General features: G+C 37.1%; 1 protein-coding gene across 15 annotated transcripts in view; it reads right to left on the minus strand.

Annotated features, from left to right (window-relative positions):
* Nucleotides 1-399: 399 nt before the first annotated feature.
* LOC144285069 (aldo-keto reductase family 1 member D1) overlaps nt 400-26,279 on the minus strand; it is a 204,743-nt gene continuing 178,863 nt past the window's right edge. For all 15 annotated transcript variants that reach the window (XM_077850321.1, XM_077850322.1, XM_077850320.1 and 12 more), the window contains 5 exons: nt 23,147-23,269; nt 14,762-14,871; nt 13,879-14,044; nt 4,591-4,673; nt 400-2,633 (listed from right to left, as the gene is read on the minus strand). In XM_077850321.1, coding sequence (XP_077706447.1) covers nt 2,591-2,633; nt 4,591-4,673; nt 13,879-14,044; nt 14,762-14,871; nt 23,147-23,269 — 525 coding nt within the window. In that variant the 3' untranslated portion in view covers nt 400-2,590. The remainder of the gene's footprint in view (nt 2,634-4,590; nt 4,674-13,878; nt 14,045-14,761; nt 14,872-23,146; nt 23,270-26,279) is intronic.

The following is a 26,279-nucleotide window of genomic DNA, read 5'->3' on the forward strand; positions in this document are numbered from 1 at the left end:
AGCTCATATCAGATTGTCACTATTTCCTGACCTTCCCATTTTCTGTCTTCAACCCTTTCTCCTCATCTCTGTGTAACTAAGGTAGAGTTCCCCTCCTCTAACCTTTGGAAATATTTTTCCCCCTGTGAAATGGTAAAACTCTATCCCAATACCTGTCTTTTAAATGTGGTTTCAACAATATGAACTCTCCTTCACACCAGCCTCCCCCCAAATATTTTGAAGACATTTGATAACAGGGAACAGGGCTTAAGTTTCTGTTCTTGCACTATGATACTCTTTTTTCCTCCCATTTCCCAGTGCTAAATGTAGAGTAAGAACTTCAAAGTCTTTCAATTGAATTGAATTCAGATGATTTCTCCCCTCCCTCTGTCATTAGCAGCAAAATGGAGATTTGTGTGGTTCAATAAATCATCACATTTTATTATTAGTTGTAAGGAAAATATTTTCCAGAGAACAGCATTACATTAGAATCAGTAGATACAGAGAGTAGAGATCAAATTTTCTTCAAGTGCTGATTTTTCAGAAATGTGTGTTTTCAGGTCACTGAAGATCATCTGTAAGCAATTGGTCTTGAAAAAACATAATTTTTGAAAAACCCTCTTACCCTATGAGAGTGACTTAATATGAATGAAAAAATACATTGCTCTAGTTGAATTGAAAATTGGTACATCTCTATTACAGAATTCTAATAATCTTCATACTCAAAAATTAAAAATTTACATGCAGTAAAATTAACCAATGTTTGGGCAGCCCCGGTGGCGCAGCAGTTTAGTGCTGCCTGCAGCCTAGGGCATGATCCTGGAGACCCTGGATTGAGTCCCATGTTGGGCTCCCTGCATGGTGCCTGCTTCTCCCTCTGCCTGTGTCTCTGCCTCTCTCTCTCTCTGTGTCTCTATGAATGAATAAATAAATAATCTTTAAAAAAAATTACCAATGTTCTTTTGAGAACTTGCTACTTCTTTAAATTCACATAGTTATTCTAATAACACTTTCAAAGTCCTAAGTATAATATCTTTTTTTTAAAGATTTATTTATTTGTTCATGAGAGACGCAGAGAGAGAGAGAGAGCTGTGGAGATATAGGCAGAGGGAGAAGCAGGCTCTTCACAGGGAGCCCAATGTGGGACTTGATCCCAGGACTCCAGGATCATGCCCTGGGCCGAAGGCAGTGGCCCAACCGCTGAGCCACTCAGGCTTCCCCTAAGTATAATATCTTATGAAGCCTCCTTTTTATTTTTATTTTATTTTTTTAAAAGATTTTATTTTTAAGTAATCTATGTACCCAGCATGGGGCTTAAACTCACAACCCTGAGATTAAAAGTCACATGCTCCACCAAGTGAGCCAGCCAGGCACCCCTAATGCCTCCTTTTAAAATTCCTTCCATTAAAATAGTTATCTTTGGGGATCCCTGGGTGGCGCAGTGGTTTAGCGCCTGCCTTTGGCCCAGGGCACGATCCTGGAGACCCTGGATCGAATCCCACGTCAGGCTCCCAGTGCATGGAGCCTGCTTCTCCCTCTGCCTGTGTCTCTGCCTCTCTCTCTCTCTCTCTGTGTGACTATCATAAATAAATAAAAATTAAAAAAAAAAAGAAAACAGATTTCATATCCATTTAAAAAAAAATAGTTATCTTTGGGGTCACCTGGGTGCCTCAGTCAGTTAAATGTCTGACTCTTGATGTCAGCTCAGGTCTTGACCTTAGAGTTGTGAGTTCAAGCCCTGTATTGGGCTCCACACTGACCATGGAGCCTACTTTAAAAAATAGTCATCTTTGGATTATTTTATGATTCAGAGTTTTATTTGTGTATGTTGACTGTCTCAAGCTACTTCATATAATAGTGGTTGTATGATGAGTAAGGCAAGAGTGATAGGCAGTGTAAGTATGGATCATCAGTTATGTTTATGCTCAGGCCCTTGAAAGCATGCAAGAGAGAGCCAGCCATTAACCATCCCTTAGAGTGGGTAAAAGCTAAATGAACACAGATGGGATGGAAACAAACAACCAAGTCATTATGTCCTTGATGACCACTGTGATTGTTGAATTAGCTCTATTTTAAGACTTTTCTATGCTTAGCTCTTTCTCATTACACAAGGTGCAGGAAATCATGTCCTTGTTAATAATGCAAGTGTGGATCTTATCTTGGCTGTGTCTGTGTTACAGTCAATGGTCCAAATCATCAAGGTCACTGCTAGCACAGGCATGCACTACTTCACCACCCTCTTTGTTGCCCAGTTTACTGCTTAAAGTAAGGAACTCAGACTACGAATGGCAGTGCTCACATTCAAGAGTTATTTATCTTCACACATTGCCTCTGAAGTCTTTTCTAAAGCCTAATATTTTTCTATCTGGGACCCAGAAGGCCTTGATCCAAGCTTATAATTTCCAAATAATTATTCAACAGATTTAAACATATTTTTTTCTTCACATACGTAAGCCAAAGTCATTTACGTGGCACAAAACTTAAGCATGTTAACGTCATCATTTTATCTAAAGAGAGTAAAACTTTTTAAATTTCTCCATCAGGAGGAACCACCCAACCCAAGGTTCTGGCATGCATGGGAGGGAAAAATCAATTCAGGAGCATTCTGAAGTCAGTATTCATCATGAAATGGGTACTCAGGATGATCACACCACCTGTCAAAACAAATTCCCAAAAGGGAAAAAGTTCACTTGCAAACATTGCACAGCTGTATGCGTTACTAGCCTCCTTTGACAATTTCACTGACCCTTCCCTTTCTCCCCTAGTCCTCCCTCTCTGTTTCTCACCCAGTCTCCTCTGTTTTCCTGCAAGCCAACATGTTTTACTGAAGCTCTGGACAGTAGTGTGTGTGTACTTGAGTAAGTGTGTGTGTGTGTGTGTGATGGAAGGCTGGCTGCCTCCACATCAACATTTTGCTCAGAACAAAAGCACAGGAAGTGAGAAATGACTGCTCATTTTTTTTTTGTGCCCCTTCTCAATTCCTTCCTTCCCTCTGCTGTTTTGACACAGGCTGCCTTCCATGTCAATGATCCACATATGTGTTTCTCTTCAAAATTCTATTACCCATCAGTATCACTTTCTTTCCAGAGTTTTTACCTGTCCTTCTCACTGGACCTCTTCAGAATTGAAAGTTTGAAATCTAGAAACGTGAATTTAAGTTTCCATGATAATGATGATGATCATGAACCTATCAAATAACAGTGATGGAATAGCCAATAAAAAAGGACTAGTGTGTGTTGTGCCTTCCATGGACCATGTTTAAATTCAGTTCTCTGCAAGTACTATGAGCTTTAATTAAAATAGAAAACAAATTAAGGTTCTTCAATGTTAGAGATCAACTGGATGAAAAACAGAAGAATCATAGCCTAACATCCCTAAGTGGTACATTTTTTTTTTTGATCAATGAGGCCTAATGTTTGTTTCTCCTTGCGGATTTATCTAGTTATTTCTTATGAGTTATTTTCCCATTGTTGTGGGAATTAGGTATTAAATATGTCAAATGTCAAACTAAATAATTTCACCAATTAACCATAAAAAAATCAGTACATTGGTAGCTTGTCTCTTACTATCTCTTTTGAATTTAATGATATTTATTCAATTGAAATAATTTATCTTCAAGAGCTATTAATTAACCATTAAGTGTTGGTGTGTTTGTGTTTACCTTTCTGTTCCCGAGGCTTAGTGGTACCTTTTAATGTTGAATAATGTTTTACTCTAGAAAATTAACATTAGGAGGCTGTTGTATTAATTCAGAAATTGATTCAGAAATTTGGTATTAGCATTGTCAGTGTGCTTTCTGACTCATGAGAAATAGTGGGACCAATAAGGTAAGTGTTCAAGCTGTATGAATTAACCTAATGAGCATTTTCCAAATGCTCACTTAAAGAGGAGATTACAAACAGATTACTGTCCAGGTGATTTAAAAAATTGGATATACTAATGAATAAAGAGAAAGAAAAGTGTATACACCAATATATGTATGTATGTATCTATCTATATATATATATCTATGAGAACCGTATTATTTTAAAGACCCTATACTATTTAGAGAATAAAGGGCTAATTCAGTTGATTAGCTGAATTTACAACATTTTGAAGGAGTGTAAGGAATTTTGCTTGTGGGAAGTCAGCTAATAGGTGGAATTAGAAGCTCCACATCTTATAGGCAGGCATTTGCCTAAAACCCTAGGTTCTTCACTTCTAATGTGGCACTCTTTCTACTCTACTCCCATGTCTCTTTCATTTTTGTTGATAACTTTGCTCTAAATTGTGCATCACTTTTATTTTTAGGAAAAAATAAATAGGTTCGAGTATACGTGTTGCTGTTATATTAACATATATACACTATGACTTAATTCTCATCAAGATATTTAGCCTGCCATGCCTTAACCTAAGTCAAGGGATGTCATGAATACCAGAAATCTTTTTTTTTTTAATACCAGAAATCTTTTAAATAAAACTGTGGCATGTAGGAAATTCCTAGAGTAAAAGTAATTTACCCAGACCTGTTTAATATTCAAAACATGCTGCCCACTGGCTTTACCCTTGTGATTTCTATGGGCCTATCCAGTACCACTGGGTAGTATTTGATGAATGGTCCCCTGAACTCACATGAGCATCTCCACAAAGCGAACATTTTTATTCAAGGCCTCAATGTCCTTCATTTCTTCTTCAGTGAGAGAAAAGTCAAAGATCTGAAATAACAGAAATAAGACATTTTTGAAGGTAGGAAATGGGTCAAGCTTGGGATCAGGGAATGAGGCCAGTAGGAAGATCCCCTCAAAAATTTATAAGCATCTTTTTTTTCTTATGAACATGTTTAAAATAATTATTCACCATGACCAAGTGAGGATTTATTCTTAGGCTACAAGAGTAATTCAATATTCGCAAGTCAATCGATGTGATACACCACATTGATAAAAGAAAGGATAAGAACCTTATTAACTTCTCAATAGATGCAGAAAAAGCATTTGACAAAGTACAGCATCCATTCTGGATAAAAACCCTCAACAAAGTAGGGATTGAGAGAACATACATCGATATCATAAAGGCCATAAACAAAAACCCACAGCTAATATCATCCTCAATGGGGAAAAACTGAGAGCTTTCCCTCTATAGTCAGGAACAAAACGTATGTCCACTCTCACTATTGTTATTTAACTAGTAGTGGAAGTTTCAGCTTCAGCAATCAGTCAATAAAAAGAAATAGAAGGCATCCAAACTGGCAAGGAAGATGTTAAACTTTCACTGTTTGCAGACAACATTATACTCTGTAGAAAAACCAAAAGACTCCACTAAAAAATTGTTAGAATTGATACATGAAAAAAGTGGGAGGAGGAGCAGAGGAAGAGAGACAAGCAAACTCTGCATTGGGTGAGGAGCCCAATGCAGGGCTCAGTCTCAGAACCCTCAGGTCACAACCTGAGCTAAAACCAAGAATTAGACACTTAACCAATTGAGCCATCCAGGCGCCCCAGAAATCTGTTGCATTTCTATACACCAATAATGAAGCAGTAGAAAGAGAAATAAAGGAACTGATCCCATTTACAATTGCACCAAAAACTGTCAGATACCTAGGAATAAACCTAACCAAAGTAAGGGGCAATTTATATTTTGAGAACCAGAGAACACTTAGGAAAGAAATTAAAGATGACACAAAGAAATGGGAAAACATTCCATGCTCATAGATTGGAAGAAAAGTATTGTCAAAATGTTTGATCCACCCAAAGCAATCTATACATTCAATGTAATCCCTATCAGCAAAAGATTTTCCACAGAGCTAGAACAAATAATCCTTAAATTTGTATGGAACCACAAAAGACCCCAAATTAAAAGAAAGACCCTGAGTAACCAAAGCAATCTTGAAAAAGCAAAGCAGAGCTGGGGGCATCATAATTCCAGACTTCAAGCTATATTACAAAGCTGTACTCATCAAGACAATATGGTACTGGCACAAAAACAAGCACATAGATCAATGGAACATAAGAGAAAAACCCATAAATAAACCCAAAACTATACGGTCAATTATTCTTCAACAAAGCAGGAAAGAATATCCAATGAAAAAAAATTTGTCTCTTCAACAAATGGTATTTTGTTGGATTACTTTCTTACACCATACATAAAAATAAATTCAAAATGGGGGAAAGACCTGGGGCACCTGGGTAGCTCAGTGGTTAAGCATCCACCTTTGGCTCAGGTTGTGATCCTGGGGTCCTGGGATCAAGTCCTGCATCAGGCTCCCTGTAGGAGGCCTGCTTCTCCCTCTGCCTATGTCTCTGCCTCTTTCTATGTGTCTCTCATGAATAAATAAATAAAATCTTTATAAAAAATGGATGAAAGACCTAAGTGTGAGACAGGAAACCATCAAAACCATAGAACACAGGCAGTAACCTTTCTGATATTGGCCATAGCAACTTCTTACTAGACACATTGCCAGAGGCAAGGGAAACAAAAGCAAAAGATGAACTATTGCGACTTTATCAAGATAAAAAGCTTCTGCACATCAAAGGAAACAATCATTAAAACTAAAAGGCAGCCTATGAAACGGGAGAAGGTATTTTCAAATGACGTGTCTGGTAAAGGGTTAGTATTTAAAATATATAAAGAACATGTAAGACCTGACTCCTAAAAAAAAAAAAAAAAAAAAAAAATCCAGTTAAAAAGTGGGCAGAAGACGTGAGTAGACATTTTTCCAAAGAAGACATACAGACGGCCAACAGACACATGAAAAGATGCTCAACATCACTTATCATCAGGGAAATACAAATCAAAACCACGATGAGATACTACTTCATACCTGTCAGAACGGCTAAAATTAACGACACAGGAAACAACAGGTGTAGGTGAAAATGTGGAGAAGAAGGAACCTTGTTACATTGTTGGTGGGAATGCAAACTGGTGCAGCCACTCAACCCAGCCACTGGAAGGCAGTATGGAGGTTCCTCACAAAGTTAAAAATAGAATTACCCTATGATCCAGCATTGCTGGATGTTTACCCAAAGGATAAAAACATACTGACTTGAAGGGATACATGCACTTTGATATTTACTGCAGCATTATCAACAATAGCCAAATTATGGAAAGTGCCCAAATACTCATAAGTGACGAATGGAAAAAGAAGATGTGGTATCTATATATTGGAATATTACTCAACCATAAAAAGAATAAAATCTCTCCATTTGCAATAACATGGATAGAGCTAGAGCGCATTATGCTAAGTGAAACAAGTCAGTCAGAGAAATACAAATACCATACGATTTTATTCATATGTGGAATTTAAGAAACTAAATGAACAAGGGCATGGAAAAGAAAAAGAGGGAGACAGTGAACCATAAGAAACTCTTAACCAGGGCAGCCTGGGTGGCTAGTGGTTTAGCGCCGCCTTCAGGCCAGGGCATGATCCTGGAGACACGGGATCGAGTCCCACGTTGGGCTCCCTGCCTGGAGGCTGCTTCTTCCTCTACCTGTCTCTGCCTCTCTCTCTCTCTGTGTCTCTCATGAATAAAATATAAATAAAATCTTAAAAAAAAAGAGAGACTCTTAACAATAGAGAACTGAGGGTTGCTGGAGGGGAGGTGGGTGGAAAATGGGCTAAATGGGTGATGGGCATTAAGGAGGGCACCTGTTGTAATGAACACTGGGTGTTATATGAATCTCTAAATTCTACTCTTGAAACCAAAATTACACTATGTATTAACTAACTGGAATGTAAATAAAATTGATACAAAAATAATTGTTAATATCTTTGTTTCAGTTCTGTCAGGTATTTCCTTTTAGTCCTTCATATACGTTGAAGCTCTGTTATTAGTGACATACACATAAAAGATTATGTCAAAAAATTTATGTCAAAAATTTACATCAAAAATTTATGAATATCGGGATCCCTGGGTGGCGCAGCGGTTTGGCGCCTGCCTTTGGCCCAGGGCGCGATCCTGGAGACCCGGGATCGAATCCCACGTCAGGCTCCTGGTGCATGGAGCCTGCTTCTCCCTCTGCCTCTCTCTCTCTCTCTCTCTGTGTGACTATCATAAATAAATAAATAAAAAATATTAAAAAAAATTTATGAATATCTGCAAATGTGAAAGAAGTTGGGCTGGTGCTGGGGGGCCACATCCCGATGCAGAGCTGGGGATGGTTTTTGTCTTTGAGACACTTCTGCTGGGTCCATCTTGCAGGACATTCCAAATACTCTGCAATAACATATATTCAGGACACCTAAAATTTCAAGAGTGAAGAATTTTTTATTATTTCTGGATGAGATGTTGAACTTCTGATTCTGGACTATGGCTTTTGTGCACTTGTATTTAAAAATATTCCCTAGTCTCTAAATTTGCTTATGTATTTTTAACTTTTAATTTGCTTTATCTTCTTTTTTTTAAGATTTTATTTATTTATTCATTATAGACATAGAAAGAGAGAGACGGGGGCAGAGACACAGGCAGAAGGAGAAGCAGGCTCCATGCCGGGAGCCCGATGTGGGACTCAATCCCAGGGCTCCAGGATCACACCCTGGGCCAAAGGCAGGCACTAAACTGCTGAGCCACCCAGGGATCCCCCTTGCTTTATCTTCTTAATCATTTTCCCTATCATTTTTAATAGGTTTTCTACTTTTTAAATCTATTACATTTTCATTGATTTATTTTTTCTTAGCTTGTAAATTTTATACTCTTGTTCTTTATTAACACTTTAATATTTTATTTTAGCTTATTTGTTTTTAATATTTGCTTTGTTAATAATTATCTCCTCTTTATTGCCTTATCTTGTTATCCCTTCATTTTTATTTTAGTAATTTATATTGATAAATTTTAATTATATAAGTAATACATAAATATATGCTTTTTTAATGAGAAATTACTACAGAAGTATATTGGCATGCATGGAATAATAAATGAAAGGTCCTCTTGTTACCCACCAACCCTAGTCCTATTCTTCCTAAAAATTCCTTCCAAACATTCAACATATAAGTAAGATGCAATAATTTATTCTGCAACTTTTTTTCATGCATATAATATATCTTGGTGACCTTTTCTGTCAAAATAGACTGATTTAAATTTAATCACTGCATCCTAACACAATTTACCTAATCCCCCATGGATTGCTTCCAAGTGCTCTTTTCAGGGAATGATTTTCTTTGATTATTATCCAAATATTGAGTTTATGAGATTATATAGGGAATCAAAAGTTTGCATTACATAGAAACAGTCATGAATGAACTAATCACTTATAAAATAAATCCTTACTCAAACCTTCTTTTTCAGTGTTGGTGAGTCATTTTCTGATTTCAATGAATATATAATGTAGAATGAAATTGAAAATCTTGCCAAAGACGCAAGATTTCATGAAGTCAATGAAAGTGATCTTGGTTTAGGGATGCCTGGGTGGCTCAGCGGTTGAGCATCTGTCTTTGGCTGAGGGTGTGATCCGAGGGTCCAGTATCGAGTCCAGCATCGGGCTCCCTGTGAAGAACCTGCTTCTCCCTCTGCCTATGTCTCTACCTCTCTCTGTCTCTCATGAATAAATATAGAAAATCTTAAAAAAAAAAAAAAAAGATCTTGGTTTGCTTTAATTACAGGTAAAATATTTTCAAATAAGAATCTGATGCAGTTAAAATCTACTTTAGTAGATGTATCAGAAGAGTGTGATTTGAAAAAAAAATCAAAGGATTTACAATATTCAGATGAAGCCCTGTGAAATTTTACCAGAATTATTCTTTTTATGATCACTTAGCAAAAACCTTTGTGAAATAGAGAACATCACATTGTTATTATGTAATTTCATCTAGCATGTTTTTAAGAATGAATACTGATTCATTCAGGTTCTTCTAAGATTTAGGACACATATACAATTGTAACCTAAATTTTGTTGAATCTAAAATAAAATGATTCCATGATTTTCAATTTTAATTTTTTTTAAGTAGGCTCTACACCCAGCATAGAGCCCAATGTGGGGCTTAAAATCCTTGCCCTGAGATCAAGACCTGAGCTGAGATCAAGAGTTGTACGCTCAAGTTACAAGACAATCAGGCACCCTTTAGTTTTAATTTTAAGGTAAATTTCCAAATTCTTCCTCTCCATTCTTTCTATGCAATGTTTTTCTTTATTTTATATGAATTTTCTTTAAAAAAAAAAGATTTTATTTACTTATTCATGAGAGACACAGAGAGAGGCAGAGACGCAGGTAGAAGGAGAAGCAGGCTCCATGCAGGGAGCCCAATGTGGGACTCAATCCCAGGATCCTGGGATCACACCCTGAGCCAAAAGCAGACGCTCAACTGCTGAGCCACCCAGGCATCATTTTATTTTATATGAATTCATTTTATATGAATTTTAATTTTTTTAATGACACAAATTATCCTAAATTATTCACTTATTTAAGATTATATATAACTGAATACCTGATGTTCTTTCACGACCCCAATCTACTTCTCTTATAGTAAAGATTTCTAGAAACAAAAAGTATTAACTATATTAAATGCTGTTGAAAAATCTACCAGGACAAGGACAGAGAAGTGATTATTGGATCTAGCAAGGTGGAGGCCATTGGTGACCTTGACAAGAGCTGTGTCAGGTTTCAATGGGTTTAACAAAAAGTAGGGGAAAGGGACTTGGAGACAGTGAGGATAGAATTCTCTTTTTAAGGGGTTTGCCGTAAACAGAAAGAAATGGATAATAGCTGGGGCGGGGGTGGGGGGGTGGGGCGCGGGAAAGAGTCTAGATTGGATTCTACCTTTTAAGACTGGAGGTCACAGCATGTTTGTATGTTGATAGGAGTTATTCAGTAGAGAGATAATGCAGGAGAGAGGGGGATTTTTGAGGGGTATAGAGAAGTTATTAGGTATTAGTAAGGCAAGTTTCCAAGGAATAACAGTGAGAATTAGTGGCTGAAATATATAGGACAAGATCATTGTGGGGGAGGAGGTTAAAGAACTATTAGGCCAGGTTATTGGAAGGATCATCCATATTTATGTTGAATTTACTAAGAATTGTGACAGGAGTAGTTTTGGAGAGAAGGAAAGTGAGTCAAGAGATAAAACCTTCGGAGATCCCTGGGTGGCTCAGTGGTTTAATGCCTGCCTTTGGCCCGGGGCGTTATCCTGGAGTCCCGGGATTGAGTCCCGCATCGGGCTACCTGCGTGGAGCCTGCTTCTCCCTCTGCCTGTCTCTGCCCCTCTCTCTATCATGAATGGGTAAATAAAATAAAATCTTTTTTTTTTTTTTTTTAAAGAGAGATAAAACCTTCAAGGAATGGGGGTCAGTGGATGATGGCAACAAGGCAGATAGTGGGTGTTAAAATTTGATTTTTTGTTATTTTAATGTTAACAATATACCACTTTTTAATTTTCTTCATTCTTTTAATTTAATATAGTTTTTTGTTTTTAACTTTTTATTATATAATTTTTATTTGTATGACTTTTTCTTCTCATTGTAAACATATTTAATTTTCTCTTTATCCTTTACATTTTGTGGTTATTTCCCATTATTTTATTTTATTTATTTTATTTTTAAATTTCTCATTATTTTAAAATATTTTTAAAGGTTTACCTCAGTTCTAAAAGAGAATAAATTTCTATTTTGTCAATTTTTGGTTTTAATAACCATCAAAATCTGTGGTTACAGGACAAGTATAAACCCTATAGAGTGGTATTGGCTGTGATTTCCACTGTCATTTTCCTTGTAGATTGGTATCTCCTTCATATTTTTTTTGTGGTATGTGAACCTCTGGACTCAATTTCCGTATTATCAGGGCTATGGAAATATACGGAATAAAACAAATAGTTGCAAAACATTTTTAAGGAGAATGATAGTATCTCTAGTACAAAATTGTGATTCACTAAATGACATAAAGTGCAAAGGCTTTAGACTTCCATTGCACAGACCACTAGTAACCACTCTCATTTTATTTATTGATTGATTAATTATTTTATTTATTTATTCATGAGAGACACAGAGAAAGAGAGAGGCAGAGACACAGGCAGAGGGAGAAGCAGACTGCATGCAGGGAGCACGACGTGTCCCGGGTCTCCAGGATCATGCCCTGCGCCAAAAGCAGACGCTCAACCTCTGAGCCACCCAGGCATCCCACCACTCTCAGTTTCTGAACAGTAAAATTTTGAGTCCATGAAAACATTTGTTGCAGGTGCATTAAACTTGTTTGTTTTAATTTTTGATGAACTAACACATTAGCCATCTAGTTAGCTTATTTTTTTAAGATGACTGAAAACAGTGTCAACTACTTTTAGCAAGAAGGATTTTGTTAAGTGTTAAAATACTGCCAGTAGTGGCATAACTGTTTATCATTCTTTCCTCTTTTTGCTAATAACAGTATCCCCCTTTTCCTTTTATGAATTTCTCCTCCATCACCTAGTAGGGCTATTTGTCATGAATTCATTTCCAGCACAGGAATAGAGGTGTAGCCCAGGGGGCCAGTCAAAGTATCTTATTCACTGGATATAGTCATTAATATGGGAGTGGTGCATGACCCAGAAAAGGACAATCAGGGGTTGATAGAGATCCTCACAGAAGCCTTTATCTGTGATCATCTTCACTGAGTATGAGTAATAGATTATTAGCCTGGAGCTGTCAGGGACTGTTGGTGCCATCATGTAGATACAGAGAAGGTTGGGAGAGGCGTGGGGAGTGTGGAGGGAGGAAAAGAGCTCAGTCCTTTTATAAATCATTTGAATACCTGTTCCTGGTCATGCCCGATTTATCCATGGACTTTCCAGTTATGTGACCCAATAAATCATGTGTCTCTCTTTCTTTGGTAAGTTTGAGTTGCTTTCTGTCATACAGTAGCAAAAAAGCTCTGAAGATAAATTGTCTAATATCATGAATATCTTCCCATGGCAGCACTTACGTTTTCACTCTATTATTTTAAAAAAAAGGGTATATAATATTTCATTGTATAATTATAATTTGTTTTATAAGATTCTACTGAAGATTGTTTTCAGTTTTTTAAAGTGATAAATCATGCTGTAGTAAACATCCATATATGTGTGGTTAAATATAGGACCAAGATTGTTTGGGTCAAATAGATATGTGGGTTGGAAAGGTGACATCCTGCTCCTTCAAATCTTATATAAATTAATGTTTCTAACAGGAGTATATGAAGGTGCCTGTTTTCCTACATATTCAATATTCTGATTATTTTCCTAACTCAGGGGATAAATCTGGTCTTATTTTTATCAACTTACTTTTTGAGATTATTAAACTTATTAAACTACTTATTTTATTTAGTAAAAACTTATTAAACTACTGAGATTATTAAATTTATAAACTACTTATTGAAACAAAAACAACTTAGCTTTTGAGATTATTAACTGATCAGTCATTAATTAATTTTGCATGATATTTTTCTATGGCTGTATTTACCTAGCAGTTTAGTCTTGAGTAGTAGTAAACTAATCATGCCTTTGTCTAGCGGCCTCTTCTCACCTGTAAGTTATGAGGCTGATTCCAAATTATTTATAGAGGAGATAAAGGCAATTAGCATTCATGAAGTCTAATGATCCTCTTCAATAATGTCCAAATTTGTCCCCAGCAAATAAAAAAAGAAGATGGAAAGTTTCCTATTACGAATTTCAAATTTTATATCTTCTATTTCTGCTGTGCTGGTGAAGTGAGTAGGTAGTGCCAAGAGTCAATAGGTTAAGGAAACGGAAGAAAATAAGGGAGCTAGGTAAAATACAAACAGCAAAGCAATCCCCAAAGTGCTGGGAACTGTCTCAAATTCACCTAAAGTTAAGTTCAGATATAAAAAATGTGGGCTAGAGAGCAGGTGTACAATAAAATATGAAGGCATTACAAGTTTCTTATTAATCTGAACAGAAAATTCTTCAAAAAATAAACAAACAAAACAAAACAACTCTACTTTCTACATTTCCAGAAGCAGTTCTCTTACTTGAAAGTTTTCCTTGATCCTTTCAGGGTTAAAGCTTTTAGGAATAACAACCACTCCTCTCTGGATGTTGAAACGCAAAACGATTTGAGCTGCTGTCTTCTTGTACTTTTTTCCCAGTGCGTTAAGAAGTTCATCCTTTAGCAAAGGTGGGGAAGATATGTTCACCCTTAAAAAAGAAAAAATCAAAACCTGCATCATATTTAGCTCAAGTAATGAGAACAGATGGTTAGTCAATCACCTCCCTCCTCTGGCTCCCTATCCCCCTGGCCACCTACCACTTCAGGTCACCTGTAACCAATTTCTCAGAGAGCAGAGCACTCAGTGAAGAGTTGCTTTTAACATGAAAAGATCAAGAGAGGCAAATTTATAGAGCTGCCTCTTTTGGAGGGTAAATGGTATTTCTTTGATGGGTCTTACAGAGAGAACTGGGTTGGAAGTAGGCATATGGGGAAGGCAGGAAGACCAAAGTGGAAGAAATAGAGGCACAACTATTAGAGTCATCTTCACGTAGAAAAATTTCTACTTAAGCCTATGGAACACATCACAGCAGAAGTGCTATACTGGAATACAGAAATCCAAAAACTCTAAAATTTCAGTATATGGTCATGGAGACTGTCAGATAATACCTAAACATTTGTGGGGGTATATCCCATGTTTCAGGCATTGTTAGGTAATTTCATACATACAGTGTAATAAATTCTTATACCACCTTTGTGAGGAAGGTTTTATTAGCTCCAATTTGTGTATATAGAGAATGACTCAAAGACTTTGTTACTTTCTTAAAATCACAGAGCCATATAATCTTGCCAACCAAGTAATTCACATCAGTTTCATACTCTACACCAAAGGAAACACTGCTGAAGAGATATACAGCATTGCTTACCAGGTTGGATTCCTAGAAGTCCCCAAAGGGCTGTATGCAATAATGACGATGTCATGCTGTTGGCAAAATTTCAAGAGTTTTGGCTGGGTGAAATACGGATGGCACTCAACCTACATGGTTGCATTAGAGAGCAGAGCACAAAATTAAAGCCTTGGAGTGAATGCAGTTTTACACAGTTTTTAAAAATTTCTTCAATAAAACCCATTTAAAAGTATTATGGATAATGAGGCAAATGCTAAATATTATTCCTAACAAGGAAGTTGGCATTGTTTATTGGTGAGATTAATTAAAACGTGGTTACTGAGGTCACCATCTGTAGAATAATCCTAAAATCAGTGGGGAGCAAATTCAGTTTTGTCAAGTTAGCATAGTTTAAAACTTTGAAGGAACAGACCTATCTAGTCACCATTCTAGCAAGCACATTTTTTTTTTTTCAAATACAATTTTCTGTAACAAAAAAGCAGCCTCAAGGTTCAGATTACAGCCTGGTAAGTAGAAGTGACATGTTGCAAAAGCCCTCTCTCTGCAGCTATCAGGCATCTAAGAATATTTTCACAAGAGGTAGAATATGTATAAAATGAAATTTAAAGATGAATTGTGTCGTCTTGGCCAAGAGTTCTTTACACTGTCCAGTGCAGGCCTGCATTCATCTTCAGTATCTTACTGGCAAGATTCCTGCATTAAAAAGTGCTTGTGTCATAAAGTTCTTCTCAACATGTCTTCTTAACCACTATGGTAATATTTGACCTATGCTTTTCTTTCCTTTTTGGTTTAAAATCAACCAACGCTGAATTAAAATAATTGAAGTATATACTTATCTTGATTGTCTGGAATAGTATTTGGTGAGTTTTATTTCTAGAAGGTACAAGGAGATGCTACTGATGAAATGGCAAAGGTAAACTGGGCCTCTTTGTAGTGGGTCTTCTTTCTTCTTTCTGTTCTCTAATTTGATACACTTTTTTTTTTTCTGACATAATCTTGTTCCTTTATCCTAAGAAACACTTGTGGGCTTTCCACCCCTTGGAACATTTCTTAAATAATTCTAGAAAGTAACACAGACTAAAAAAAGGCAGGAATCACACTCTTTAGTGTTTCCTTCCTTTATCTCTCTGACTTCCAACATCGCTTTCTACTTTTTCATTTCCAATCTTGTCTATTATTGGTAGACTAGTCTCTCCAAGACATGTGTTTTATCACATCACTTCACTGCTTAGAAACTAAGTATGAATTCCTTAATTTAATGCCCACCTGCTCATTCCAAATGCAAATTTTAAGGACTCCTTTCTAATCAGACTGGTGTGCTGTTGCATGTCTCTGGCCTTATTAAATATGTAGAAGTATGTAGGTATACATCCATATGTATATGTGTATGTGTGTGTTCATAAACACATTGAACGTTTTATAATCTACTCTTTGAAAAAGGACTTCATATGGCTTATACCAACATGTGTGCATAATAAGGCTATCACAATTAGAAATAGAACAAATAGATAAGTGCATGTTGAATCTATGACTGAACAATCTGTGAACTGAAATCTGGGAGATTAGAGAGAGTTGCGTTGGGCAACATACTAGAAACATCTGCTCAATGGGAACTTTTGAGTTAACATATAAACTCAAATAACAGCATAACAATATAATATAAATCTTTGCATAGAGAGTTGTTAGGTAAAAATCCTAGGGCATATCACTAAAGAGACACCCAGTGAGGGAAATTCTGGGGGTGGGAGTAGATAAGTTAATAAGATCCAAGTGCATACGAACTCACAGAGAACCATATTCCTTCTTTTCAGAGCATTTATCTAAGTTTCTAATTACCAATAACTTTTGTGATTGATTCATATCTGCTCCCCACTAGGCAGCTAGTGCCCCAAGAGGAAGGGCTGTATCTGTCATTGGTCTCTTATGCATGCCTAAAGCATAGCAAAGTGACTGGCATAAGGCAGGTGCTCAATGACTGTTGAATGAAAACAGTAACAATACAGAGAGAACCAAGTCAGCATCTTAGGAAGGGGCTTCATCAAGGCTGCAGCTTGGTGGGTCATTTCAGGCCAGTGGATGGTCCTTGTTTGGTATGCTGGCACTGGATGCTCAGTTTCAGGTAGAGGGTAGTGATAGTTTCTGTTGTCACTTGATGTCATCATTGCCCTGAACTAGCTCATTTCCAAGGTGAAGCATATCTAAGCACACTTGCTTCTGTCTTTCTTAGGAGCTGGTTATAGCCCTTTGTGGATGGGCTAGTGGAGATTCAGTCTTTACTTTTTCTTGTTTATTCTGTAAAATTGAGGTCACTTGTCAGTGTCTTGATATGTCTGGGGCTTTTACAACACTATTTGATAGTGTAGAACTTCAGATATCAAGAATCTCACAAGGTGAAGTTAAGCTGGCTCTTACGACAGGTGAGTTCTTTGACTTGACTTTTTTTTTTTTTACTTTACTTTCTTAAAGATGGTGGTGCCAGAAAGTGGACTGTTAATTTGCATTACTATTTACCCCTTTATAGCTTACTTTCTGAAAATTGGAACTGCTGAAAATGAATGATGGTTATGACCTGTTCCTCCTACCCTTCTCTCTTAGACAGACTCTGTGAAGGAAGACAGTAACCTCATTCTGTGTCTTTCTTAGAAGAAGTGTGTTGAATTTTCATTTAAGTTACTCAAAAAATATATATAGATTCCGAAGTCAGGACACCTGTGATTTAGGCATAGTGAATAGGGTTAGGAAAAACTGAAGAATTTGGAGATCTTGCCTTTCTCCCCACCTCTCTCCCTTCGTTTGTTACTAGAGTTAGGTTTGTGAGATTAAATGGCCTGAGGTAGAGCCACAGTCTCCTTTGAATTAGGCTGGGAAAACACTGCATGACAAATGACCCACTAGGAAGGCATTCAGAGAGATTAAGTGAGGGACGGAGCCTGGAGACACCTTTGTGTAGACAGGCATCAGAGGTAGTACTAAGGAATGCTCAGTTCATGATTGGATTGTTTGTTTCTTTGGTGTTGAGTTTAAGAAGTTCTTTATAGATCTTGGAAACTAGCCCTTTATCTGATATGTCATTTGCAAATATCTTCTCCCATTCTGTAGGTTGTCTTTTAGTTTTGTTGACTGTATCCTTTGCTGTGCAAAAGCTTCTTATCTTGATGAAGTCCCAATAGTTCATTTTTGCTTTTGTTTCTTTTGCCTTCGTGGATGTATTTTGCCAGAAGTTACTGTGGCCAAGTTCAAATAGGGTGTTGCCTGTGTTCTCCTCTACGATTTTGATGGACTCTTGTCTCACATTTAGATCTTTCATCCATTTTGAGTTTATCTTTGTGTCTGGTGCAAGAGAGTGTTCTTGTTTCATTCTTCTGCATGTGGATGTCCAGTTTTCCCAGCACCATTTAATGAAGAAACTGTCTTTCTTACAATGGATAGTCTTTCCTCCTTTATCGAATATTAGTTGACCATGAAGTTCAGGGTCCACTTCTGGGTTCTCTATTCTGTTCCATTGATCTATGTGTCTGTTTTTGTGCCAGTACCACACTGTCTTGATGACCACAGCTTTGTAGTACAACCTGAAATCTGGCATTGTGATGCCCCCGGATATGGTTTTCTTTCTTAAAATTCCTCTGGCTATTTGGGGTCTTTTCTGCTTCCACACAAATCTTAAAATAATTTGTTCTAACTCTCTGAAGAAAGTTCATGGTATTTTGATAGGGATTGCATTAAACGTGTACATTGCCCTGGGTAACCTTGACATTTTCACAATATTAATTCTGCCAATCCATGAGCATGGAATATTTTTCCATCTCTTTGTGTCTTCCTCAATTTCTTTCAAAGTGTTCTATAGTTTTGAGGGTATAGATCCTTTACCTCTTTGGTTAGGCTTATTCCTAGGTATCTTATGCTTTTGGGTGCAATTGTAAATGGGATTGACTCCTTAATTTCTCTTTCTTCAGCCTCATTGTTAGTGTATAGAAATGCCACTGATTTCTGGGCATTGATTTTGTATCCTGCCATGCTACCAATGGGCAAAAGACATGAAGAGAAATCTCACAGAGGAAGACATAGACATGGCCAACATGCACATGAGAAAATGCTCTGCATCACTTGCCATCAGGGAAATACAAATCAAAACCACAATGAGATACCACCTCACACCAGTGAGAATAGGGAAAATTAACAAGGCAGGAAACCACAAATGTTGGAGAGGATGCGGAGAAAAGGGAACCCTCTTACACTGTTGGTGGGAATGTGAACTGGTGCAGCCACTCTGGAAAACTGTGTGGAGCTTCCTCAAAGAGTTAAAAATAGACCTGCCCTACGACCCAGCAATTGCACTGTTGGGGATTTACCCCAAAGATTCAGATGCAATGAAACGCCGGGACGCCTGCACCCCGATGTTTCTAGCAGCAATGTCCACAATAGCCAAACTGTGGAAGGAGCCTTGTGTCCATCAAAAGATGAATGGATAAAGAAGATGTGGTCTCTGTATACAATGGAATATTCCTCAGCCATTAGAAACGACAAATACCCACCATTTGCTTCAACGTGGATGGAACTGGAGGGTATTATGCTGAGTGAAATGAGTCAATCGGAGAAGGACAAACATTGTATGTTCTCATTCATTTGGGGAATATAAATAATAGTGAAAGGGAATATAAGGGAAGGGAGAAGAAATGTGTGGGAAATATCAGAAAGGGAGACAGAACATAAAGACTCCTAGCTCTGGGAAACAAACTAGGGGTGGTGGAAGGGGAGGAGGGGGGGGTGGGGGTGAATGGGTGATGGGCACTGAGGGGGGCACTTGACGGGATGAGCACTGGGTGTTATTCTGTATGTTGGTAAATTGAACACCAATAAAAAATTAATTTATTTAAAAAAAAGGAATGCTCAGGCTCTGAGAATGAGTACAGAGTGATAATATTTTATGTGCCCTTGTTCATAAAGTCTTTGAAGAAACATAAACATCGGGATCCCTGGGTGGCGCAGCGGTTTGGCGCCTGCCTTTGGCCCAGGGCGCGATCTGGAGACCCGGGATCGAATCCCACATCGGGCTCCCGGTGTATGGAGCCTGCTTCTCCCTCTGCCTGTGTCTCTGCCTCTCTCTCTCTCTCTCTGTGTGTGACTGTCATAAGTAAATAAAAAATTAAAAAAAAGAAACATAAACATTTTGCAAATTATGCTTTTGATTTATTCTAATGGGAAAATTAGTTTTTAAATATGTGAATTATGAATTACACAAGGTCTTCAGGTATGTATCCCTTATATATAAGTTGTGACCACCCTGTATAATGCCCACAATATGTCATCATGTTCCTGGGCTGAAAGCTGTTTGAACTAAACGTGTGTTTCTGGAGTGTAGGTGGTCATACCCCAGGCATAGGGTAATGGCAGGTGGCCAGTAGACCTGCACTTTGATCTGTACCATCTCAAGAGTATTGATATACTCTGCTTTCCATATCATGAAGCAAACAAACAAGCCTGGGATACGATCTTCCCACATGTCTTGTTTCCTTTGCAGGGTACATTTGTGAAGCTGTTCATGATTCTTGTGCCAACATATCAGGGTATTTCTTCCTTGGCATGAGAAGACACACTGTCAAATTCTTACTCCATTTTTCCTTCTGAGGTCAAAAAGCATCATCTTTCTTCGTACATTTGTAAGAAAAAGTGTGTCATTTTGGCCTTTTATAACAAAATATTGTCCTTGGGGGTGCAGGAGGGAGATGAGCTGGTGAGAGTTAGGGTAGGAATAAAGGGAGAGATTGAGATCAATTAGGAAGTCAAGGGTTGTTGCTCTCTGCTCCTTAGAGCATATGGTATAGTGTTGGCTTAGGTGTCAATTAGGAAGTGATCCTTCTAAATATAGCAACACTTCTATTTTAGCTGTGGGCTATTGTCATGATAGGTAATAATTCATTCTTTCTGTTATGAACTCAAACAAGACTGTTTTGAGTTACTAAATATGATGAATCAAGCAAACAACTCAACCATAACTCCAATACATGAATCTTTACCCTAAGGGCATTTTTAAATGTAGCCTCTTAGTGTTTTATGAAGTAGAGTGAAGAGAGTATCATTATCCCCATTTAACAATATTTTGTTGTGATTATAAAAATAACATATACTCCTTACAGAAAATTTGGAAAATATAGAAAAGCATAAAGAAGAAAACAAAATTCACTTGTAAAATTCACAGGCAGAGTTAACCACAGTTAGTATTTTGATATATTTCTTTCCAATATTTTTCCTATGCATGTTTTTATTTTTATTTTATCTTTATTTATTTTTATTTTTTTTAAGATTTATTTATTTATTCAGAGAGAGAGAGAGAGAGACAGAAACACAGGCAGAAGGAGAAGCAGGCTCCATGCAGGAAGCCTGACGTGGGACTTGATCCTGGGTCTCCAGGATCACGCCCTGGGCTGCAGGCAGCGCTAAACCGCTGCACCACCAGGGCTGTCCCCTGTGCATGTTTTTTTTTTTTTTTTTATAATTTTTTTTTAAATTTTATTTATTTATGATAGGCACACAGTGAGAGAGAGAGAGGCAGAGACACAGGCAAAGGGAGAAGCAGGCTCCATGCACCAGGAGCCCGATGTGGGATTCAATCCCGGGTCTCCAGGATCGCGCCCTGGGCCAAAGGCAGGCGCCAAACCACTGCGCCACCCAGGGATCCCCCCCTGTGCATGTTTTTAAATAATGTCTTCACATCAATACTCTATTACATTTTGTATCCTGGTTTTTCCCTTTAATATTATCGCCACTGCTCTTTTGCTCAAAAATGATTCGAGAACTTCTTTTATTAAGATTTTATATTATATGAGATTTATAATTTATTTAAATATCCCCCTAATTTTTCATATTTGTGTTGTTTCCTTTTTTTCCCCCTCTTGGCCTTTATAAACAGTGCTGTGACAAACACACTTGAAAGCTTTCAGATTTTTTTCACAAGGATAAATTCTTTTTTTTAAGATTTATTTATTTATTTATTCACTCATGAGAGACACACAGAGAGAGGCAGAGACACATGAAGACAGAGAAGCAGACCCCCCACAGGGATCCCCACCCTCCCCACCAGGGATCATGTCCTGAGCCTAATGCAGAGGCTCAACCGCTGAGCTACCCAGGCATTCCCACAAGGATAAATTCTTAGGAATATAAGACTGTGAACAATTTTTAAGGCTCTTGACAATTATTGCCAAATTGCTTCCCAGTAAGGCTGAACAAATTTGCACTTGCTAGCAATTCATCACTTGCTTATATGGAATGTTATGTTAAAAAACAAAGCAAAAGCCTTGCTGTTTTGACACAATATAAAATAATACTTTAAATTTCTGTAATTATCAGTGCAGTTGAACATTTTTCATATGTTTACTAGTCTTGCAATTTGTCTTGAATTTCTGTTCATAGTTCTTTTACTCACTTTTCTGTTGAGCTTTAGTGTTTTATCTTTGATTTTTTTCATTAATTTTTATTAGGCTCTTAATTCATAAGGATATGATCCCCTTTTCTATTATATTCAAAAATATAATTTTCCATTTTACTTGCTCTTTGTTTCTAATTTATCTATCTATCTATCTATCTATTTATTTATTTATTTATTTATTTGAGAGGGAGCAAGCAAGAGCGGGGAGGGGGGGAGGTAGATGCAGACCCCCTGCTGAGCAGAGCCTAGTCCCCCACCTCCTACCCCATCTGGGCTCTATCTCAGGATCCTGGGATCATGATCTGAGCCGAAGGCAGATGCTTATCTAACTGAGCCACCCAGGTGCCCCTGTTTCTAATATTTTTAGAGTTTGATGTTTTTATACTATAAATATGTCCAATTTTTAAATAATTTTCCCATGGCTTCATTTTCTATCTACAGATCTAGAAAACTAAAATTGTTTTGTAGCACTCACAAATGATTTCCTCTTTCTCCTTTAACTTCTGATCAAAGAGATACTAGGAGTAGGACATGAGGCAAAGATCTGTATTGGCTTCTACATAACTATTTCCTCCACAATATTTACTGAAAAATTCACCTCTTTGCCACTCGTTTGTGTTATTGTCTCTATATTAAGTTTTTATCATACTTGGGCCTGTTTCTAAGATATTTCTTATTTTCTGTTAATTTAAACTCTGTATATCCTAATGTCTGGCAGATCTAGTTCCTCCTCATGATTTTTCTTCAAAAAAATTCTTTGGATTATTTTTGCCTGGATTTGAACTTGCAAATCTTTTTTTAAGAGACATAAATTGAGAGAATTCAAAAGACTTGCTCTCATGGTCCTATGATGAGATATGTGTAATGACCACAAGATTTCCAACTCCTACTCCAGCATTCTCCTGTTAAGTAAATATTGGAATCTCCCTCTACTCCTCACATTCCCCTCTCCCCTCCCACCTCCTGTCAAACTGTACCTGGTTGCTGACTGGCTTATGTTTGAGTCCTGGTTTGTTCAAGATGAGCTCCAGCTGCCTGCGGTTAAAATTGGAAACTCCAAGGGATTTCACCAAGCCAGCATCTTTGCAAGCTTCCAAAGCCTGTTGAGTAAAGGCCAAAGGGTTAAGACAAAAGCCTTAAAACAAATGAGAATGTCTACGGGGGTGACAATGAATTCTTTAAAAGGAAAGTCCCTGGGTATGTTAACAGACATTCTGTGAAGATTTTAAAAAAGTGGGAGAGATAGACAGGAATTCTGTATTTGAATTAGTTTGGGAAACATTGTACAGCATATCTTTCCCTTGCATTTTCACAATATATACCAGTACATTAAAAATGATCTTATTTCTTGAAATCTGTTGAGGTTTGCTTTATAGCATGGTATCTGATCCATTTTTATAAATGTCTGGTGTGTGTGAAAAGGTATATTCTCCTTTTATTAGATACAAATTTCTCTCTCCTCTTGCTCTGTGTCTCATACACACACACACACACACACACACACACATTATATACAAAGCTGAGTCTAGCTTTTCCTGGCTTCTCAATAATTTAAAGGAATATGTTAGAAATTTCCCACTATATTAGAAGAATTTATCAGTGTCTTCTTATAGTTTATTGACTTTTGCTTTATATATTTTGAAGATATTTTATATGATACGCATGTGTTTAAAATTGGCATATTTTCTTGGCAAATTGACTCTTTTATCATTATGCTATTTGCACTTCCCTATAAATTTTTTTAAAGATTTATTTATTTAGGGATCCCTGGGTGGCGCAGCGGTTTGGCGCCTGCCTTTGGCCCAGGGCGCGATCCTGGAGACCCGGGATTGAATCCCACGTCGGGCTCCCGGTGCATGGAGTCTGCTTCTCCCTCTGCCTGTGTCTCTGCCTCTCTCTCTCTCTCTCTCTGTGACTATCATAAATAAATAAAAATTAAAAAAAAAGATTTATTTATTTATTCATGAGAGACAGAGAGAGAAAGAGAGAGAGAAAGAGAGAGAGAGAGAGGCAGAGGGAGAAGCAGGATCCATGCAGGGAGCCCGATGTGGGACTTGATCCTGGGTCTCTGAGATCACAACCTCAGCCAAAGGCAGAAGCTCAACCGCTAAGCCACCCAGGCATCCCCCCTATAAATTTTAGAATCAGCTTTTCAATTTCTTTTGGTATTTTGACTGGGATTGCATTAAATCTATCAGTTTGTGGAAAATTAACATCTTAATATATTCGGTCTTTCTATCAAAGAAGACGATGTATCTCTCACCTTAGAGTTTCAAAAATTGCTCTCAGTAGTGGTGCATGGCTGGCTGAATTGGTAGAGCATGTAACTCTTCATCTTGAGGTTGTGAGTTCAAGCCCACATTGGGCATAGTAGGTTACTTAAAAATAAATTGCTCTTAGTAATATATTTTAGTTTTTACTGTTTAACTCTTGCACTGATTTTGTTGGATTTATCTCTAAAACTTAATATCATTTAAAAAGATTTAATTTCCAATTATGTGTTGCTAACATATACATTATGTATAAATACAGATCTTATTTCTCATCCTATGGGTTATTTACATGTATGTTTTCAGTTTCCAAATATCTGATGGTTTTTCAGATATATTGTTGTTCATGACTTCAAATTTAATTATAATTTTATCAAACAGCCTACTTTGCCTAAAGAATATAATTAAATGTGTTGAGATTTGTTTCATGTCTCAGTGGACTATTTTGTTAAATGTTCTATGTGTACTTGAAAAATAGCATTTTGCCATATTTTGGTGAAATATTCAATAAATGTCAATTAGGTTAAGCTGGTTGATAATGTTTATTTTTAAATTTTTAAAAATATTTATTTATTTATTTATTCATGATAGAGAGAGGCAGAGACACAGGCAGAGGGAGAAGCAGGCTCCATGCAGGGAGCCCAATGAGGGACTTGATTCTGGGACTCCAGGATCACGCCCTGGGCCAAAGGCAGGCGTCAAACCACTGAACCACCCAGGGATCCCCGGTTGATAATGTTTAAATCTCTTCTGTAGATTTTATGTCTACTTATTATCTTTATTGAGATAGAGGTTTTGAAAACTTTGAGTATAATTGTAGATTATTCTCCTCTTCAGTTCTCTTCATTTAAGATTCATGTATTTTGGAGTTCTGTTATGAGGTGCTGTCACTAAGTTCTGTTATTAGGATAAACACACTTCTTTATCGTTGGTAATACTTTTTGTTCTGAAACCTTTGCTAACATTAAAATAGCTCCAACTTTCTTTTGAAGGAAATAAAAAGCCTAGTATATCTTTTTCTATCCTTTTACTTTTTTTTCTTAATCTTTTACTTCTAACCTATTTGTGTCTTTTTATTTAAAACAGGTTTCTTTGACAAATACCCACCATTTGCTTCAACGTGGATGGAACTGGAGGGTATTATGCTGAGTGAAGTAAGTCAATCGGAGAAGGACAAACATTATATGTTCTCATTCATTTGGGGAATATAAATAATAGTGAAAGGGAATATAAGGGAAGGGAGAAGAAATGTGTGGGAAATATCAGAAAGGGAGACAGAACATAAAGACTCCTAACTCTGGGAAATGAACTAAGGGTGGTGGAAGGGGAGGAGGGTGGGGGGTGGGGGTGAATGGGTGATGGGCACTGAGGGGGGCACTTGACAGGATGAGCACTGGGTGTTATTCTGTATGTTGGTAAATTGAACACCAATAAAAAATAAATTTATTATAAAACAATAAAATGGGTTTCTTATAAATAATATATACAGTGGGGTTTTGCTTTCTATCTATTCTGATAACCTCTGCCTTTTAACTGAGTTGTTTAGACCATTTACATATATTGTGATTATTAATATAAGTGAGTTTATTTAATTTATTTTTTTATAAGTGAGTTTAAATCTCTCATCTTGCTCTTTGCTTTCTATTTTTCCCATCTATTCATTTTTCCTCTTCTTTTCCTGTCTTCTTGATTTATTATTGTTTCTTCCATCTTTTTTCTTTATTGGCTTGTTTGCTATACTTGGGAAGTTTTATCATTTTCTCTGTATATTTGATATTCTGAAATTTCACTGTAATGTACCTAGGTAAGGTTTTTCTTCTCTTTTCTCTTTGGTGATCCA

The sequence above is a fragment of the Canis aureus genome, chromosome 15 (genome assembly GCF_053574225.1).
Source record: "Canis aureus isolate CA01 chromosome 15, VMU_Caureus_v.1.0, whole genome shotgun sequence".
NCBI lineage: Eukaryota > Metazoa > Chordata > Mammalia > Carnivora > Canidae > Canis > Canis aureus.